At 45.7% G+C, this 21575-nt stretch overlaps 1 protein-coding gene across 6 annotated transcripts in view; it reads left to right on the top strand.

Moving 5' to 3' along the window:
• The window catches only part of FECH (ferrochelatase), a 38418-nt gene that overhangs the window by 3019 nt on the left and 13824 nt on the right, over positions 1-21575 (top strand). For all 6 annotated transcript variants that reach the window (XR_014787514.1, XM_084832969.1, XM_084832968.1 and 3 more), the window contains exons 3-8: positions 1874-1993; positions 2129-2277; positions 13161-13295; positions 14740-14846; positions 16769-16867; positions 21048-21155. Coding sequence is in view for 5 of the 6 variants with exons in the window: in XM_084832969.1 (XP_084689095.1) it covers positions 1874-1993; positions 2129-2277; positions 13161-13295; positions 14740-14846; positions 16769-16867; positions 21048-21155 (718 nt within the window). In the remaining variant the exon portion in view is untranslated. The remainder of the gene's footprint in view (positions 1-1873; positions 1994-2128; positions 2278-13160; positions 13296-14739; positions 14847-16768; positions 16868-21047; positions 21156-21575) is intronic.

Raw genomic sequence — 21575 nt, 5'->3', positions numbered from 1 at the left:
CAACAGTCACCCAGCATTCTGTACCCCCTGAGCATGCTCATTAGTTCTTGGCAGAGTTTTCCCACCCCACTTTAATTTTTTCCCCCTAACGGTGCAATCCTATGCATGTTTAGATAGAAAAAAAATCCGTCAACTCCCAGCATTCCCCAGCTCGCTATAGCTCACTGGGGAATGCTGGGTGTTGCAGGACTTTTTTCTGTCTAAACATGCATAGGATTGCACTCTAAAGAATGTATGTCTTTTTGCAAGCCTTGGGGTTTCCCTGAGCCTGTTGATACCTCCCTCTTGTGCATGGGTAGTGCTGTTTTGGCTGCATAAACAATAGCACCTACCTCCGGACATTGGAAATAGAGGGAATGATACTGCCTCCATATATGAAGGTTCCATTTAGCTGTAAGAAGTGGTATTTATGTATGTATGTATGTATCTTTCATTAACGTATTACAGGGTGGAAGTTTTCATTAAAACAACAATTAAGTCTGAAATACAGTCCACAATAAAACAGAATAATAATTTAACTAATATCCTTAGCTGATTGCAGGGTATGTGTGGTGGTACTTCTTTTCTTTCATACATTTATACCCTGCTTTTCTTCTTTCATGGAATTCAAGGTGGCATACATGGGGTTCATAGGAACATAAAAAGAGCGAAGTCCAGCATTCTGTTCACACAATGGCCCACCAGCTGCCTGTGGGTTCTGAGATGGTCTCCTATTGAGGCTAGGAAGCTGTATCCCCTGCCTTTAGACCAGGGGTGGGGTGTGGCCCTCCAGATCTTATTGGAGTACAACTCCCATCATCCCTCACCATTGGCCTTGCTGGCTGGGGCTCATGGGAGTAGCAGTCTAGAGGGCCATATGTTCTCCACCCCTGCTTTAGATCATGCCCTGCAAATTCATTAGTGGATTTGAGCGTATATTTTATATGAAAACGTGCCACCCTTTCATGGTTTATTCTGGTTGTATTGTTATACTGTGGTTTTAATGTTTTATATATTTTATATTGTTTTATGGTGTGCTCTTTGGTTTTCATTTTTGTGAACTGCCTGGAGAGCTTCAAGTATTGGATGGTATAGAAATGAAATGAACAAATAAATAAATGATACATTATTTCCAATGGCCTGTGGCTGGACAACAAGGTATGACCACTTTATAGCAAGAGAAGGATGGGAGGTGAAATGTGTAATGGTCATAAGCACCTTAGACGTCCATGCATCTTTCAGTAAACATCAAAGCTCACACTTGCTTTTGCAAAATAAAAGGAGCAATGTGAAACATTATGTCTTAACAGAATAACATGGGGCTTTATCGGTTCAGAAAGTGCAGGTGGCCTGGGAGGCTGCAGAGCAATGGGAAGATGTGTAATAGAGAAACACACACAGTACCCTTGGCCACCTCACAGTGATTAGGTAAGCTCAAAAATACCACCAAAAGAAATTCAGCATTATGCCTCAAAGAAGCAGAAGCCTCAAAACAGTTGATGCTGTTGCCACCTACAGAAGCAGTTCAGTAAAGCAAAAACCATTAGGAAAAAAGAAAGAACCTGTGCTACAGCCCCTGCCGATAGTGAGCCATATCTGCGAGAAACTATTGGAGAATTTCTCCTCCCCTAGGAGAAATTTGGTGAAATTGTCCCCCCAATTTCTCTGCCTGCAAATAGGCTGGAGAATTTTGAGAGGCCATTTCTGCACAGCTCTAATAGCCACTCACCTAGCACCTGGCTTTCAGGCAACTAGGAAGCAAAGTTTTGTAAACTGGAAGGCAGAAGCCTTTGTTTTATTTACAGGATATTGTATACAGTGTATTAAAGCACACAAACTTACATTCATTCTCTCTCTCCCTCTCTCTCTCTCCTCCCCCCCCCCCTTCCAATAGGAAACCTAAAACAGGGATCTTGATGTTAAACATGGGAGGTCCAGAGAACCTGGGAGACGTCCATGATTTCCTGCTTAGACTTTTCCTCGATAGAGACCTGATGAAGCTTCCAGTCCAGAAGTAAGGAACTGGTGCATGTCCTGGTGCATGTCCTTTGGCTACCAGATGTCCTGCCGAATTGCTTGCTCTTGTTTTTAAGGTGGCAGAAGGTCAAGCTCTGTTGCTTTTGCTAACAGGTGCCTCTCTGTGTTTCAGTAAGCTGGCACCGTTCATTGCGAAGTGGCGCACTCCGAAAATCCAGGAACAGTACAGTCAGATTGGTGGAGGATCTCCCATTAAGAAATGGACTGCAGCTCAGGGAGAAGGCATGGTGAAGTTGCTGGATGAAGTGTCTCCTCACTCCGGTATTTGAGGCCTTTATTATTCTTGTTCAGCTTTTTGTTCTGTGTGAGGCGTTTTTTTAGCAGAAAAAATTGTACAACAATCTGTATTTTTCGAAAAGTGCAAGGCACAATCCACCCACAACTAGTCTTATTGGACAGCTTGTTTGAAAGGAGAATGAAGAGTAGAATGTGCTTTGGAAGGGCATATGGAAAACCAGGGTAGTTTAGATTTGAATTTGGGAGGTCTGGTCTCAAGCCCCCATGCTGTCATGGATTCTTTACTGTAAAGCAGGGATGGGGAACATGTGGTCTTCCAGGAGATGTTGGGCTGCACCCCCCATCATCCTTCACCATAGGCTATGCTGGCAAGGGCTGATGGGAGTTACAGTCCAGCAACATTTGGAGGGCCACGCTTTCCCCACCACTGCTATAAAATTGGATTTGGGTGATCCTTTATCTTGTTGTATGGTAGCTCCCACCCAGAACGGAAGTGAGTCGCTACTTGAAGCATTCTTCATATAACCAGTGCTGTCTTTATAGCATGGTTGTGTGGATCCATCAATGGTTGTCAGTTGAGGCTTCAGTTTTTGGGAATATTTTTCTACTGATAGTGATGGCCACCAACCTGAGCAGCCTTAAAAGGGGTTTAGACATATTCATGAAGGAGAAGGCGATAAACAGTGTGCCTCTCAATACTAGTTGCTGGGGAACATGAGTGGGAGGGCGCTGTTGCACTCACGTCCTTCTTGTGGGCTTCCCAAAAGCACCTGGTTGGCAACAGTGGGAACAGAGTGCTGGAGCAGATAAGCCTTTGGTCTGATCCAGCAGGGCGGTTCTTACGTTCTTAAGGAGCGGAGATTCTTCTTGGGGCCAGCCAATGTAATGGGCTGAAGTGGTATTTTAAGAACGTAAGAATTGCCTTACTGAATTAAGCCCAAGGTCTGCTAATGTGGTTCTCTACTGAATTAATAATTAATTAATGAGGTCTGCTAATGTAGTTCTCTGTCTGCAGCAGCTAGTCAGAGGTACCTGGTGAAGCTTCCAAGCAGGGCATGATGGAGATCAATGCGTTTGAAGGGACCTCAGATATCTTCTAGCCTAACCCCCTACCAATGCAAGAAAACCACTGCAACAGCATCTCTGATGGGTGGCCATCCAAGCTCCTCTTAAAATCCTCTATTGAAGGAGATGTTGAGAGGGGGGTGCGTTGAAGAGGATCCCATTTATCTGGGTTCTCCCCCCCCCCTTGTGCAGCTCCGCAGTGAAAGTGCCATCTGCTCTACCCAACAGTTGTGAGGTTCCTCCCTTGTACATAGGCCTAAAGATAAGGAAGGCCTAACGGTTTGCTTGTGGGTGTGTTTTCTCTGTTCGGTATCAGTGCCTAGAAGGACGTGTCAGAGCTGACTCAAACACGCAGAGGCAGCATGTGATGTATTCCTTCTGTTAATCCCTACTTCCTCAGGGACAAAGCTAAGATAGGACTTCCTAACTTGCTAGCTTTCTGTATTTTTTTTTTTTAACATGGGCGGGCATTTTGTCCAGTAATTTTCTCCCCCCCCGCCACCTTCCCCAGTTCTGAAATAGCTTGCCTAGGTCAACTAGTCAGTTCGTAGCCGAGGGAAGATGTGGACAAGTGCAACAAAAGGGAAAACGGCAAATCTATTGGAAAAGGCCTTTTAATCAACTTTGAACTTAAAACTATGCGGCCCTCCCAACATCCTTGCATCTTTAAAACATTAAAACCCATATAAATATCTCCTGCTTCATGAGATGGGGGAAGGGCAGCTACAGAATTCCTATTATTCTACTCATTTAAGCAAAGATCAGTCTAGGGCACAGAATTAGAGTTGCATCTACTCTTCATTTCCTTTGTTTGTTTCTCTAATACACTGAACCAGTGGAGGCTGGTGGCTCCAATGTCAGTGGGGTGGTGAATCCACTCTGGGTTTTAGTCAGAACTAGCCAGAGCTCTAAAAGAACCAGAACTCCTTTAGAGTTCTGACTGATTTTGACTGAAACCCACAATTCACACCCTGCCATTCTGCCAAAATGGCACTCAAGGCCAACAACAGTAAAATACAACTTAAAAACCAAATCTTGATTAAAATCAAAGCAGGTAAAAACAATAATTTTAAAATGAATTGAAACACACACACACAATGAAATGACAGCAATGAAAGGGAATGAACAGCACCCAGTGGTTAAAAACCCCTTTAGCAACAAACCAGTTTATATGCCAAAATTCTGCCTAAATAAAAACATGTTTGCATGCTGGTGGAAGGACAAAAAAGAGAGAACCAGCCAGCCTTGCTTCCCTTGGCAGTGAGTTCCAGAGCCTGGGAGCAGCCACCGAGAAGGCCCTAGCTTGCATCCCCACCAAACATGCCTCCAGTGGTGGTGGGACTAAGGGAAGGGCTTGCCCCGAAGATCTTAAAACCTGGGCAGGCTCTTATGGGTGGTAGCAGGTGATGCGGAGTGGGACCTCTATCTAAGACCCTGGAGAGCCATTGCATGTCAAAGTAGACTGGACTAGCCAGGCCAATGGTCCAACTCCATAGAAGACAGCTTCATATACAGAACACAGAAAAACACATATTGTTAATGACTTCCTGCTGACAGCACCTGGAGTCGAATTTCTGTTCCCTGATCTGGCTCATTTTAGTTTTAGCCCCTGAAACCTCCCCACCTGTGGATCCGAATGAAGAGGGGTCTGGTTAATAGGCATGCATTATTCATTGCTTGATTGCGGCATCCAGTGATGTGCAGAGATGAGCCGTTGCTGATCAAAACCACAGGCAGAACTTCGATGTCTCCTCAAATCTGATGCATTGTAACAGAATCAGTTCTTGCAGGTTTTCAAGCGATAGGCAATGTGTGCACCTGGAAACCGCAAGAAAGGGACTAGCAAGTGTATACACATTCTTGACACAAGGGAACAAACTGAGACTTATCCTTCAGATCTTTCCCAAACAGCCCCTTCCCTTGGCAGGCAAGGCAGTTGCTTTAAAAATAAAATTAGGGCACAATCCTACGCATGTTTAGGCAGACAAAAGTCCTACAACTCCCAGCATTCCCCAGCCAGCTATCCTATGCTGGCTGGGGAATGCTGGAAGTTGTAGGACCTTTGTCTGTCTAAACATGCGTAGGATTGCGCCGTTAGTCTGTTAAAGAGGCTGGGGACTTGGAGCATTAAGTTAATGGTTTTGGGAATGTTATCTGCTTTTGTCAGACCCCTTCACTCCCTCTTACTTTACAATGTGTTCTCCCAAGTGAAAGCCACCCTGTCTTTATCTATTTGTACATCCTTTGCATCTTAACTTGGACTCCCATTATATCACAGAGGCCCTGTGCTGCTGCTTCTACAGCGGCTGCATGCTAATGTTCTTTGTGGGAATTTTTTTCTTTCTCTTTTTTCTTTTTGCTAAGTAATTATAAGGGTGGCTGAAGAGGGAACAACTCTTAGGACAGTGCCTGTGTCTGGCATGTTTTGCCTCTTGGAGTTCTGTTTTACCATGGATAGCTTGACTAGGTTTTTCTTTTCCGCTAATAAAGTCACATCAGGCTATTATCTTATTGGCAGTATTTTCATTGGGAGCTTTTGTGTACTGTTTTTCTTTTGCCTGCTTAAAGGGCTTGGATTGCTTAAAAAGGAACAGGCAAGCCAGCCCCTGTCTCTTCTGGATTGAAAAGGCAGGAATAGAAAGTTTAAGCCAGTACTCCCCACAACCTAAATCCTACTTAGGGCCTTTATTATTTTTAACGGTATATAAATATCGTAAATAAATAAACCTGGTGTCCTCCAGAAGTACAGTATTGCTGGCCATTGGTCATGCTGGCTGGGGCTGATGGGAGTTGAAGTCCAAAACATCTGGAGGGCACCAGGTTGGCCAAGGCTGGCTTAAGCTATATGGCCCAGTTTAGCCAAAGATTGGAATACCATTGACTTCAGCAGGAGAGTTGAGCACTGGATTGGGCCCAGTGTCAGTGAATAATACGAATGCCTTGCCATGTCAGGGTCCTTTGCATCTTCTCTCCCTCATTCTAAATTGTTTTCCCCCACTGTGAAACATGTGTTATGCACCCTCTCCTCCTTAAGATCAAAAAAATTCCCCCATCAGTAAAAAGCTACCTTCTAACATACAAAGAGCAATGCTGGATAGGACCAGAAGTTCATTTAGTCCAGCAGTCTTCTGATTCCCACAGTGGCCCATGAGATGCCCTTGAGAAGCCCACAAGCAGGACATGAGGGCAGTAGAAGCCGTCTCTTGCTGCTCTTCCCCAGTGACTAGGAAGTTGGAGGTATACTGTCGCTGAACGTGGAGGCTGTATATAGCCATTATGACTAGTAGTCATTGATAGCCTGGTTCATGAATTTGTGTAATCCCCTTTTAAAAGCCAGTGTGGTGTAGTGGCCAGAGTGTTGGACTAGGACTTTGGAGATTCGGGTTCTAGTCCCCACTCAGGCCATGAAGCTCACCAGGTGACTTTCAGCCAGTCACTGGCTCTCAGCCTAACCTGCTGCAACACTTGGATACAAGTCCATCACTAGTAATAACCATTGATGAGGCTGATTCTCCATGAATTTGTCTAATCCCCTTTTTAAACCATCTAAGCTGGTGGCCATCAACACATTCTATCCATTCCATAAAGGGACTGTGCATTGTGGGTAGGAGTCCTTTCTGTGGTCAGCCCTGAATCTACCTGCCAGACATAATTAATCCTTGCACTGTGGAAAAGACAGAAGCATTTATGCTACCCTGGCCTTCTTTTTGCAAGCCGACGTAGAAATACTTCCTTTCCAGCAGATAGCATATCCTTTAAAACAAAGAAAGGATAAAATTAGTTGTATTAAGAAAAGAAGAAGACAGCTAGTCCTAAAGTCTGCACAGTGTTTTATGACCTTTGAGTCAGCCTAATAAAGGTATTACACTAATATGGATTTCAGCACTTTTCTTTTGGCCAACACAGCTACTTTCGCTGTTTGTGTAGTCCTAAAATAGTAAGGCCTTCCTCGTTAACCTCTTATATCAGCCTCATCCAACTGGCACTCTCCAGATGTGTTCGGCTGCAGTTCCGTCATCCCCAGTCAACCTGGCCAACACAGTCTCCTAAATCGGGGATTATGGTAACCTCAGGTCTGGGTTCACGCAATGTCTAGTTTGCATGTGGCGGACGGCCCTGGCAGTCCTCTGGCACGCACACAAGCCGACAAATGTCATGTGTGACCTGGGCGATCACGGACACTGCGCAAATCGCCCTGACCTCTCATTGCCCCGACTTTGCCCAGCTGCCGTAACAGCCTTGTCTGCAAGCAGCCATAGTCACAGGAACTGCCAGGGACTTGGCCCATCGATCGCCCTGTTTGCACATGACATTCTTCCATGGGAGCCCTCATCGAAGGTCGTTGCTCCAAGCTGCTTTCACGGACAGCTAAAGTACTGCGTGAGCTCACTTTGAAATGTAATTCGTGTCCACAAAACTGCTGAAGCCCACCTTTTCTTTTCCCTCTCCCAGCCAAAAAGAACTGTTGCGTAACACTGCAAGAACAGGGGTGGGAAAGAGGGACCTTCTGCCACTGGCCAGAGGAACAAGGGCTACTGGGTGTTAATCGGGCCCTGAAAGGGTTAAATAATTTTGCTAACAAAAGACTGAAGAGGCTACTTCAAATGGAAGATGGCTAATTTGATCTGGAATGGTTGAGTGGTCTGAATGAGGATACTGGGGAGGCCTACAAAGACCCCTGGCTCATATTTAAGAACACCCATACTTATATTGATAGCCAGTGTGGTGTAGTGGTTCAAGTGCTGGACCGGGACTTGAGAGATCCGAGTTCTAGTCACCACTTGGCCATGAAGCTCACTTGGAGACTTTGGGCTAGTCGTTGACTCTCAGCCTAACCTACCTCACAGGGTTGTTGTGAGGATAAAATGGAGAGGAGGACCGTGTGAACCATCTTGGGTTCCTTGCAAGGGGAAAAAAGGCGGGATATAAATGCAATAATAATCCTACATCATTACTTCCTATTGAGATATTACTACTACTGGTGGGATGGAACTGACACTGCTGTATTGGAAAAGGGAAAGCCTAGGAGAAAGTCATTGCCTACATAAGCTTTTATCGCATCAGAAGCGGCCTTAAACCAGGTCAGACTGTTTGTCTATCTAGCCTGGTATTTTCTTCTCTGACTGGAGCATCTCAAGCAAGGACTTTCCCATCATTTGCTACCTAATCCTTTCAACTGGAGATGCCAGAGGTTGGACCCAGGACCTCTTCCATTTAAAGGACATGATCTACCACTAAGCTACGTTCCAGTGTCTGGAGTAGCAACCATAAATCAAGCAGTACAGTTGGAGCTGCTGTGTAGCAGTACGAACTAAAATATGATACTTTTTAATGGAGATTGTTATATTTATTTATTATTACATTTATATCCCACTGTTTTTCCTGTTGCAAGGAATCCAAGGAGGCTTACATGATCCTGCTCCTCTCCATTTTATCCTCACAACAACCCTATGAGGTAGGTTAAGCTGAGAGTCAGTGACTGGTCCAAAGTCACCCAGTGAACTTCATGGCCAAGTGGAGACTAGAACCCAGATCTCTTTATTCCCAGTCCAATACTCTAATGAGTATGCCACGCAAGCACAATTCCAGCTGTGCATGCATAGAAGGTTCCTCTCTATATTTTTCCTTCTAAATATAAGGTAGAGAAGGCCACGGTAGGTTGGATCCAACCCTCCTGCAAGCAGATGTCTACTCGCACAATGGGACTTCCACACCCTCTCCTCCCCCCGTGACCCCCCAACATGAGCCCCAGATCTGCTCTGGAGGGTCCCCCAGCCTTCTGGAGATTTGGGAGATGCAGGCAAGGGAGGAAATCACTTCCACCAGCAGTTCCCTCCTGTTGGTGGAATGACACGATTGGACACAACGTGCTGTGGCCACTCGGGTATCCAAGAAATGTTGACATAATGCTAGATCATATTGCATAATTACGTTAAGAAGAAAACCACTTGTTGAGTAATGTTAATTAGATTAAATAAACCATTAAAGTGACAGCGTCCAGTGGTTAATAAAGAGGCAGTTGGGATTTGAGCATCCTGTAAATGTGCTAATAAACACAGCCTTGTATTTAAGCACTAGCCTGGCCGCCATAGGTGACCAGGATTTTCATGCAGGTGAGCTAGCAAGATGGTGGAGGAGGGATGGAGTGTCCTGTCCTTCCTCTGCACCCAGCATGGAAACCAAGCGGGCTGCTAGAGGAGGGAAGCCCCCTCCTCCTCCCCCAGCATAGAATGCAGCAGGTTGTCTCACGAGGCGTGGAGCTCTCCTTTCTTTCTCTGCCAGCCCCCTGTATGCTTGTAATTTTCTTTTGCCGGATAGTAACTTTTTGTGGGCTTATTTACAAAGCTGTAATAAATGCATTTTCCATTTGTTGAAAAGTAATAATTATTATTAGCATTCACACAGCATATTTCAAGTACATTTCAGAAATCCTTACAAGAACCCTATGAAGTAGGTTAGAATTGTTCTCCTAGTGTAGATTTTGTGTGGGGTGGAGGAAACATGAAATTAAATAGTGCTGTGCTGAAAATGTGTCCCACATTTTTTTTCAACCATTCTCATTCAATTTGATAGAAAAGAAATTGCCTTTGAAAAGAAAGTCAAAGGAAAATAAATTTTTGAGAAATTCTCATGGGTTGGGTTTGGGGTGGTTGTCCTTTCTTTACTTATTAGGTGGCCATGGAGTGTGCATGATTGTCCTGTCTTTCATTGCACAATAACCTCTGTGGCAGCCTGTAGCCTCCTCAGCTTCCCACACGTTAGTTAAAACCATCACGAGGAAGACATCATGAGGTAATTCCTCCCATGGGGCTTTTTCACTTCTGGAATGGCAGGTGGCCTGGGAGGCGGCAGAGCAATGGAACAATGTGTAATAGAGAAACACACACAGCACCCTCAGCCACCTCGCAGTGATTAGGTAAGCTCAAACACCAAAAGAAATTCAACATTCTGCCTAGGAAAAGTGGAAACCTCAACATACTTAATGCTGTTGCCACTTGCAGGAGCAGTGGAGTAAACCAAAAACCCTTAGGGGAAAAAAGAAAGAAGCTGTGTTACCCCTGCCGATAGTGAGCCGTATCTGTGAGAAACTGTTGAAGAATTTCTCCTCCCGTAGGAGAAATTTGGTGAAATTGTCCCCCCAATTCCTCTGCCCACAAACAGGCTGAAGAATTTTGAGAGGCTGTTTGTGCACAGCTGTAAAATTAAGTGGTTTGCCTAAGGCCCTCTAGTGAGCTTATGGTTGAAGTGAAATGTGAATGGGGGGCAGTCGCAGTGTCTGGACCACAACTCAGTGTTAGATCATGTATAACTCAGTTTATACTTACCCAGACCTTAGTCTTCAGAGATCCTCCTCTGGATGCCCCCACAAATGAGGTGAGGTGGTGTATTGGACCCAGGCCTGTAACCAAGTCACCTGTAGTTTTAGAAGGGCCTAGAGGTCCATAATACTTGGCTTAGGTTCATTATTGGTGCAATTTCCTTGCTAGTGGGCCTCTGAGCATGTTAGATGAGTCGAAAGTCAATAGCGTGGCCTCAGCACGTTCCATGCTAATGAAGGCGAGTATCTTACCAGGGCCTAGGATGTGCCTGAGAAGTGAGGCTGTGTTTATGTCGAGTTACAGGTGGCTGTGCTAGAAAAGTTCTGATTGTTTTCCTTCTGAACAAGTACTATTAATCTGTGCTGGGGAAGTTGCAGATGAATGCTAATTATTGCTTGCTGGTGTCGTGCTGCCTCACTGCTAAAATGTATGGTATAAAACTCATCGTACCCCTTGGCTCTGTGTTCAGAGAAGCTGTCTGATCCAACCATTGGGTATACCTGTGTGCTGTAAACACTCAATAAAGTCTCTTTATAAGAAAACCTGGATCTGGCTTATCATTATCTCGGCACCTCCAAACCTTAGCAGCCCATGGCTGGGGCATACAGGTAGGTGGCTACTAAGGAAAGGGCCTTTGCAGTGGTGGCACCCCAGTTGTGGAATGCTCCTCCCCAAAGAGACTTGCCTGGCGCTTTCTTTGGGGTCTTTTCGGCCCTAGGTGAAGCCCTTCTTATTCTCCCAGGCAATTCAGTTCTTCAGTTTTTGTTGTTTTGAAAATTGTTAACTGTATTTTTAAATCTTTACCCCACTGCAGGTTTTTACTTTGCCTTTATACTGTAGTTTTAAACTTTTAAACTTTTCTGTTATGTTTTATCATGCTGTATTTTATAGTTTTAATTGTTGTGAACTGTCCACAGAGCTTCGGCTGTTGCGCAGTATAGAAACGTTGTAATAAATATAAATCAAATAAGTAGATTGCACACTTCGTATTCACAAGATCTGGGTTCAGTTTAAAGGACCAGATAGCCTGAAAACCCAAAGCAGGGGTGGGTAAATTGTGGCCCTCCAGATGTTGTGGCCTACAACTCCCATCATCTTTCAGCATTGGCTATGCTGGCTAGGGCTGATGGGAGTTGTCGGAGGGCCACAAGTCGCCCACCCTTGCCTTAAACTGCTCCCAGAGAAGACATTACTAAGAGTTGGCAAGGCCAGCCCTGGGGCCTCTCGCTGCCTGAGGTGAAGGACAAGATCATAGAATCATAGAATAGTAGGGTTGGAAGGGGCCTACAAGGCCATCGAGTCCAACCCCCTGCTCAATGCAGGAATCCAAGTCAGAGCATCCCTGACAAATGGCTGTCCAGCCTCGTCTTGAAGGCCTCCAGTGTGGGAGAGCCCACCACCTCCCCAGGGAATTGGTTCCATTGTCGTATTGCTCTTACAGTCAGGAAGTTTTTCCTGATGTTCAGCTGGAATCTGGCTTCCTGTAACTTGAGCCCATTATTCCGTGTCCTGCATCTGGAATGATCAAGAAGAGATTCTGGCCTTCTTCTCTGTGACAACCTTTCAAATACTTGAAGAGTGCTATCATATCTCCCCTCAGTCTTCTCTTCTCAAGGCTAAACATGCCCACTTCTTTCATTCTCTCTTCATAGGGCTTTGTTTCCAGTCCCCTGATCATCTTTGTTGCCCTCCTCTGAACCCTTTCCAGTTTGTCTGCATCCTTCTTAAAGTGTGGTGCCCAGAACTGGACACAGTACTCCAGATGAGGCCTAACCAGTGCTGAGTAGAGGGGAACTAGTACTTCCCGGGTTTTGGAAGCTGTGCTTCTATTAATGCAGCCCAAAAGAGCATTGGCCTTTTTTGCAGCCACATCACATTGTTGGCTCATATTCAGCTTGTGATCGACAACAATTCCAAGATCCTTCTCATTTGTAGTGTTGTTGAGCCACGTATCCCCCATCTTGTAACTGCATTTGGTTTCTTTTTCCTAGGTGCAGAACTTGGCATTTATCCCTATTAAATGTCATTCTGTTGTTTTCTGCCCAGCGCTCCAGTCTATCCAGATCACTTTGAATTTTGTTTCTGTCTTCCAAAGATGGCACCCTCCCTTCCATTCCTTGTACAAAACCTAATAAATTGAGTCTTTTTTCGGTGTTGGTGACAGGACATTGTCCTCCATTCCACCTGAGGGCAGCAGACTAGCTTAGGGGGCACAGACAGTGGCACACACAGCATTGTCCTCCAATGGCTTGTCACCACCATGTCCACCACCTGAGGCAGCTGCCTCGCTCTGCCTCATGGCAGGGCCGGTCCTGAAGATGGGCAAGCAGTCTGACCTAGGATAAGGCCATGTGGCTGATTTCCTGGCCCTTCCTCCTATCAGCAGCCTTGGGTTAGCCACAGCTAAACCCCAGGAGTGCACAGCTGATAACTCTGTGCTGGAAAACGTGCCATCGAGGAGAATTTTTTTCCTTCTTGCTTAACAAATTGGCAGGCAAGTCACCAGCTGTCTTCTGCTTCCAGCTCCTCACAAGTACTACATCGGTTTCCGCTACGTCCATCCCCTGACAGAAGAAGCAATTGAGGAGATGGAGAAAGATGGTGTCGAAAGGGCTATCGCTTTCACACAGTATCCACAGTACAGCTGCTCCACCACAGGTGAGCTTGGTACCTGAAGAATGAGATTGACTGCTGGTCTCCAAAAGTGAGGTTTACTCTTAAGCTGGGAGTCATCCCTGTGACTGCTTATAGGTTATGGCTCAGGCCTGGAATATGTGAGGTGATAGCAAAGAGCTTGCGTCTGAGCATGTCTAGGGTGTTTTTCCTCTACCTCTTGAGTAATCGCAGTTTGCCCTATGCAGCTGGCATTTGGGGGCAGGCACACTTACCTGGTTCTGTCATCCAGGCTGTCTAGAGCCCCAACATTTCTTAAAAATTAAAATTGCTGAGAACGTTAATGGTGAGTTTGGACATCTGCTGCTCACGAAATGGTTATGTACACCTTCAGCCTGTGCTGCTTTGGCAGCCTTCCCCAACGTGGGTTCCTTGAGATGTGTTGGACAACTCCCATCACCCCCGGCCAGCATGGCCAAAAGCTGTGCTGACTGGGGATGATAGGAGTTGTTGTCCAACACATCTCAAGGGTATCAGGTTGGGGAAGCCGCACTATGGTTTTGGGGTAGGGAAAGAGCCGCCTTTATAAGAGTCATATAAGGAAGCGGCCTCATACTCAGTCAGACTGTTGGTCCATCCAGCTCAATATCGTCAACACTGACTGGCAGCAGCTCTCCAGGGTTTTGGTCTTTCTCCACCCTATCCAGAGATGCCAGGGATTGAACCTGGGGGAACTTCTCCCTGCAAGGCATGTGCTTTACCACCAAGCTATGTCCCAATCCGTATGTGGGCAGGAGCAACATCAGTACAGGGTTCTCCTTTGCCGTTTTGGTCCCCTCGCTGTTAGTCGCACAGCTCCTTGTGGTCCTGTGTCATGCGGTGAAGCAGTGGGGATTCCATCATCAGGCACCCAGGGATGTATGTCTTGATTCAGATGTGATGCGAGTGGACACAAAGAAGGAAATGGGATTCAAAACTTGATTAAAAGGGGGGGGGAAGGTTTAGAACCATTGGATATAAATTGCAGGGGAGAGTTGTTGTCTTCATGCCCACACTTGTGGGCTTCCTGGAGGCATCTGGTTGGCCACAGCAAGAAGCAAGATCGTCTGTGGGGCTGTTAGGGTAGGACTTCAGGGCAGATGCCCAGGGCCCCCATTCAGAACGAGCAAAGGGGCCACCAAATGCCACAGGGCCGGCTTACTACATTTTGAATAAGTGAAGTAATATGCATTACTATCTAAAAACTGTGGTGGGGAAGTGTTTGTTGTAACACCATTAAGTCCAGAGTCTAAAACCATCTAATTGCACAACTGAGGATCCTGTACTAGACAGACCTTTGGTCTGATCCATTGGGACTCCTCTGATGTTCTTAACAGGGTCCCCGTCTCCCCTTGTAACTTATCACAAGGTGGCTTTTCAGCTCTTTTTCCCGTTCCGATTGGCTCAGTAGTTAAAGTTTCTGCTAAATTTGGTATTTTGTGTACTTCAGGGAGCAGTTTAAATGCTATTTATCGCTACTATAATGCAAAGGGAGAGAAGCCAAAGATGAAGTGGAGCACCATTGACAGGTGGCCTACACACCCCTTTCTCATTCAGGTATGTGATTCTTAAGGGGCAGGGGAGCCACTGCTAGGAGACGTAGCCTATTTTTAAATTTTCATTTTAAGTGTGCCAACTGGCCAGACTTGCCAAAGAGTAAAGCATCTGTTGTGTCCGAGGGGACATAACATAGGATGGCCTTCTCCAACCGGAGCGTGCCCTCCAGGAGTGTTGGACTACAATTCCGTCATCCCCAACTACTGGGAGTATGGGGATTGCAGTCCAACACTTCTGCAGGGTGCGTCCGGTTGGGAAAGGCTGAGTTAGGGTCTAATATTGCTCTCGTTCTGGTAGCATCTGTGAAGTTGTCCAGTTTTGTCCTTCTAGCTGTCTTGTGGGGTAGCTTAGGGTGAGAGATGTTTCCTCGCCTGAATTTACCTAGTGTGCTTGGTGGTTGACTGGGGATTTGTACCCGGGTCTTCCTAGTCCCAAACCCAGCTCCCTAGGAGGCATCCCCCCAGTGGATGGCATCCCCCCAGATGCCTCTCCCTTTACTATTGGCCAGCAATAGTAAAGGGAGAGGGGTGATGCCCACAGTCCCAGCAGGCAAATTGCCCCATTCTTTTAGACCTGACATTACTGAGTTGGGTCGGAGGGATTCCATAAAAGCAGCTGCAGGGATAGCAAGAGCTAGGCAGCTGGTTCATATTGAGTGAGACCATTGGTCCATCTAGCTCTGTAACGTCTACTCTGATGGCAGTAGCTGTCCAGGGTCTTGGGCAGAGGTCTTTCCCGATCTCCTTTTACCGGAGTCTTTTCCAGCTGGAGATGCCGGGAACCTTCTGCCAAACATGTGCTGTACCGCTGAGAGCACTGTGGCTCCTCAGAGGTTGTTGGACTACAACACCCATCATCCCTGACTGTTGGCCATGCTGTCTGAGGATTATGGTGAGAGTTGTAATCCAACATCCGGGGACTTGAGGTTAGCAAAGGCTGCTTTAATGGAACTCGTCTTACTTCCTTAAGGATCTACAGTACTGCTTTATAGCGGTATTGAAGTGCACTGATAACTGTTGGGGCATATCACACGCGCGATATACCGCTTTTGTAGTGCTGTTTCCTGCTTTGTATCCCACATTATCCAACGTACTGCAACAAATGTCATTGTGTGTCCTACGAGGTATAAATGCGCAAGGGGGATATAGCGCTACCATGATGGCATCATAATGATATGACACACGATGTAGATTTAGCCTATGTGACCTGTGTAAGCTACAACTTACACATATTTGCTCGTGCCCAGCACTGAAACCTACCCATTCAGCACCCAAAATCAAGCCCAGGCCCCCTCCACCCTCTTGAGTTTTCACCAGGCACTGCCTGTATTCTTTCAAACTAATCTTGGCCGTTGCAGGGGCTAGAAACTTGGTTGGTTTTTAAAAAAACGAAATCTGAGATTTAAAGGACGCTGAATTCTCCACCCAGCACCGACTTATGTCTTTGCATGGTGCAATAATGGAACTAAAGGATGTACGTAGCCTTGAGGAGAGGAGCTGCCCACCCACCCATGAATACCATTGGTGTAACCAAACCCTGGATGCTAACTCCATTTGAATTTCAGTTCACAATTGATAAAGCAAGTGGCAAACAGACAAATGAGTGAAGGGAGCAGGATCACAGAGATTGGAGCAGCCAGGAGAAGAGCAAGAGAGTCCAGACTTTCAGGCAGTGTGGCTCAGTGGTAGACCACGTGCTTCTGATGCGGGAGGTCCCAGGTTCAATTGCCAACATTTCCAGGTAGGGAAAGACTCCTGCCAGAAAGGCTGGAGAGCTACTGCAGTCAGTCGAGACAAAGCTTTTTTTTTTTTGTATATTAAAAAAGGATTTTTGCATTCAAATTCCTGGCTGTGTTTGAGCATTACTGTCATAATTGGGGAAGATGGTATTTAACTCTTAATTTCCTTGATCTTTCCTTTCAGTGCTTTGCAGACCACATACAGGAGAAGCTAGGCCTATTTCCACCTGAGAAGAGAAAAGATGTTGTTATACTTTTCTCTGCTCACTCTCTGCCAATGTCTGTGAGTAATGGCAGTCCATTTCTGAAATCTTTTCTTTATAGCATTCCCCCCCCCTCCCCTTGTGTTTTTGTATGTTGTATAATGGAATATAGTTTGGGTTCGAGCCATTCACTAGTTTGCTCTGCTAGGCACAAAAAAGTAACCTTCCATTCCGGTCTTCTCCTCCTCCATCGATAAGGAGTGGGATGGGGCTGCAGCTGGGGTGAAGGCAAAGTAACCAAAGTTTGTTGCCTAAGCAAAACTTCCACAGTGGTTAGAGATACGGCTGCAGAAATAGGTTAGAGGTAAGAAGCAAAGAGTAGAGGACAAAGATGTAAAAAAACGTAAGCCAAAGCCCTGTGTAGCCTCTGTAGCAATCTCCTAGGCTGAAATCTTACTCCTCTTCTCCCTGGTCATTGAGCGTGTACAAAGTGGCTCCTGATACAAGCCCAGCAGAACCCTCCAGTTCCCCACAGTGCTGGCATACTCCATCATGGCCTAGCAGTTCACGTCAAGCGCAGGGCAATCTGGTTGCCTGGCACAGAGGCTACTCTCAGCGGAAGCAGGAGTTAGGCCACATGCAGGGCCCGGGCTGGACCTGGCCACCTCAGCAAGGAACAGAAAGGCCTCTTCTGGAGGTAAACTGCTTGACTGTGAGGGAGCAACACCCAGCGTAGTGGCTCACCCATGTCAACAACAGCCTAGAGTGACAGACCTTGCTTGGCCTTGCACGTTACGAGGCACCACTCCACATTCCGCTCAACACGCGCCCGTGTAGGGGGCAGTACAAGGATTTTAGACCCTAGACCAGGGGTGTTAAGCTTTTTTCAGCCCGGGGGCTGAATTCAATTTTGGAGAAGCTCTCAGGGGCCACATTCCAGTGATTGGGGGGGGGGGGCAAAGGCAAAGAGGCTGAGGTAAAATACCTGCACATTTTAGCTTAAAGGTCTTACTGCCAGTCACTAAGCCTCAGGAGAGGCATTTCAACCTTTTTAAAATGGGGGGAAAACTGTGCAAAAGTCGGAAAACTACCAATCAGGGTGAGGGGGAAGTGTCATGGCCATCTGGGGAACCCTGGAGTGTGCCGGATTGGGACCCCAGGAGCGCTGGATTTGGCCCATAGCCCTGAGGTTCTGCAGCCTGCCCCAGCGAATACAAGTGGTGTAATGTAACCTCAGATCCTCTTTCTATTTGAAAATAACTTGTAAATAATATTTCCAAAAGGGTGTTTTTGTTTTTTTCGTTTTTACAAAATAGCTTGTCTGAGAGCAGACCAAGTTCATCTTGTGAGCTGGTTTTGCTCTATTTGCCAAAAGCAACATGGCATCAAAATCCTTTGGAGTTTCAGAAATATTGGGTTTCTCCCCTTTCTTCTCCTTCCTCTTCCTCCCCATCCCCCAGTTAAACACGTTTTGCAGTTTGTGGAAATTTGGTGCCATCTAGTGGTTCCCAGCAGCAAAAGAAGTTAAAATACTTCTGAGAAACAATGGTAGCCACATTGGCAATAAGCAAAAAAAAAAATCCAAAATCCGTAATAAAGGTCATACTTTTATTAGGCCAACACAGAAGTCACAAAAATGTGCAAGCTTCTGAGATCTCCAGATCTCTTCATCAGGCAAGATGTTACAAAAAAGCAGGTTGGGCGGGGAATAGGAGGACAAAGAAGGCATACAGGTGAATAAGCAGGCTGGTGCAGAAGGGAAGGCAAATAGAGCAAAACCAGCTCACAAGTTGTACTTGGGCTGCTCTCAGACAAGCTATTTTGTTAAAAACAAAAAACATCTATTGGAAATATTATTTTCAGGTTCTTTTAAAATAGAAAGAGGATCCAAGGTTACATTGTACCACTTGTATTCCCTAGGCAGGGTGCAGAACCTCAGGGCCATGGGCCAAATCCAGTCCTCCCCCTGGAGGTCCCAATCCAGCACTCCAGAGTTCCCCCTACATCTCTCCATCTGTCCTCTGCAGGTCTGCTTCACTTCTGTGCTAGCTGCAAAGGAAGGAAAGCCCCATCCTCTGCAACAAACACAGAAATCAAGCAGCCTGGCGGAGGATGGATGGTTTAGTCCATCCCTTCTCTGCCAGTCCACTTGATAGAAGGCTTTCTTTCTTTTTTTTACTAGACTTCTAAAAGGCTAGCAGAAAATTAGGCTACTCTTATTAACAGGCTGGCAAAATTTATGCAGGCTAGTAACTGTTCTGGGCTTCTGTTCAAGGCTGTGTTTAGGCTGATGGTATCACTGCTGCCCCACCTGCAGAAAGAGACCTATATTTCCTGCATGAATAATAGGAGCATAATTGATTGCTAGATCAGTCCAAAATCCGTCTAGTCCCATGTTCTGTGTCCAGCCGCAGCTAGCTAGGCTCATGTGACTGCTTATGAACAGAGATGTCACTTTCATTCATGCCCTGGTTATATCCAGACTAGACTACTGCAGCATGCTCTACGTGGGCTGCCATTAAAGATGGTTCAGAAGCTTCTGCTTGTGCAGAATACAGCTCCTCATTTGTTTGCGGGGTGCTGGGTGCCACAGCATTTCCGGCCCAAATTAAAATTTTGTGGTGATTACGTTTAAAGTCCTAAACGGCTTGGGACCAGGCTATTTGAAAGACCTATAAAAACCTCGTGTACAATATTTATTTATTTATTTATTTGATAGATTTATATACCACTGAATATATTTAAAAATATCTCTAAGCGGTTCACAAAATACATTATACTTTAATGTATATTATAATGTATTTTGTGAACTGCTTAGATACTTAATTAAATTAAAAACATAAAAATGGCTAAAACATTAATATAAAACATGAATAAGAACATTAAAATCCATTAAAACAACATTGTCATTAGAAACAAACAGATTGGGCAGCACATCCGCTCCGGGAAAGAAATGGGGCTTTAACTGGCACCTAAAGTATGATACAGTTGGTGCCTCCCAAATATTCATTCCATAAATTGGGAGTCATCACAGAGAAGGCCCACGTCCTGCTTCCTGCGACATGGCAGTCCTCAGGTCGTGGTACCACCTGCAAGACCTCTGATGAAGTTAATGTTCACACAGGTCTGAGTTGAGGAAGGCGATCTGCCAGGTAACCTGGTCCCAAGTTGATCATATGCTAACAGGGAGACCTTGTACTTGTCTCGGTAGCCAGTGCAGTTGCCTTAACACTGGTGTAATACCAGAACCTGCGGTCACTCTCTGAAGCTGAACAGTAGGAGAATTAGAACAGATAAAAGGAAGCACTATGTCATTCAGTGCACAAACTGTGGAGTTTGCTACCACAAAATAGAGTGATGGCCACCGACTTGGATGGCTTTAAAAGGGGATTAGACAAATTCATGGCTACTAGACATAATGGTTATATATTACCTCTAGTATCAGACTTGCCATCCCTCTTAATACCAGTTGCTGGTATTGCCTACTCCTCCCATGAGTGGGAGGGAGTTGCTACACTCATAACCTGGTTGTGGCTTCCCCATATGCATCTGGTTGGCCACTGTGGAAACAGAATGCTAGATTAGACAGGCTTTTGGTCTGATCCATTAGGGCTGCTCTTACGTTCTTAATCTGTCTGGGCCTGAAGATGAGCCACGGGGGTTCTGTTCACATGCCTGCTGATAGGACCAATCAGGGCAGGCACACACACAAAAAGGGCCTTTTCTGTGGCGGCCCCATCCTTATGGAATACCCTACTACAGGATGTGTGTGTGGGGCTCACTCCCACACTGGTTTTAAATGGTCCTTAAAAGACCTGGATGTGCCAGTCTGCTTTTTAATGAATGGGTGCCAGTCTTTATTTTATACATAGGGGTTTTCACTGCTGCCGCTGTTCTGAATGTTTTATGCTGCTATTTTAGTTAGTTTTATTTTATATTAGTTGCATTTTATATTTATATTTTATGTATGCTATTTTAGTTGTATTTTAAAAAGACTTCCAGTTAAATATGGGCGTAATCCTATGCTGGCTAGGGAATGCTGGGAGTTGCAGGACTTTTTTCTGTCTAAAAAGGCATAGGATTGCGCCCTAAATAAGACAAGTCAGGGGAAGCCTTTGATGTGTATGTGCTATCGCAAATTTGGACTAATTGTAGGTGTGCCACGCAGTAGGAAATGTATGATGGTGTTGACTTTAATCCATAAGGAGTCTTGGTTTAAGATCCAGAGTTAGTAGCTGCTTGACCTTTTTTGTGCCTCAGGTAGTTAATCGTGGCGATCCATATCCGCAAGAGGTAGGAGCTACCGTTCAGTGGGTCATGGAGAAACTCCGCTATTCCAATCCGTATAGGCTTGTATGGCAGTCCAAGGTATGCAATCAGAGGGAACTTTCACAACCACCCCCTACAACTTTCCGAATCCATCCTGTTTTTGATCACCACGTTCTCTCAATCCTCGCTAACCTTTGACTGCATCTGCAACTGTTAAGAAACACGCGCTGCGGTGCTGTCCCTCATGCACAGGTGAAAGGGTCCCTACCCAGATGTCTTGCATTTTAAGGGCCAGTTCATGTTATGACAATTATGTGATACAGTTCTGCTGCGACTACAGCACTACACAGTGCAGGTAGGAGGAATGGATGTTTGGATGCTCTCCTAAGTACAAAAACTTAGACCCTTTGTCTCTAATGCATGACGGGAGTTCCTGATCAGTGGGAGCTCTCAAATGTGCAATCTGCTATCATCATCATGAAGTAGTGCTCTGAGGCTGACTTTGTTCAGGGCTGGTGC

This window comes from Heloderma suspectum, chromosome 2 (genome assembly GCF_057233095.1).
Source record: "Heloderma suspectum isolate Gila_16-S chromosome 2, 16-S_ref, whole genome shotgun sequence".
Classification (NCBI taxonomy): Eukaryota; Metazoa; Chordata; class Lepidosauria; order Squamata; family Helodermatidae; genus Heloderma; species Heloderma suspectum.
The sequence above is the reverse complement of the archived record's forward strand: the minus strand, read 5'-3'. Positions and strand labels throughout refer to the sequence as shown.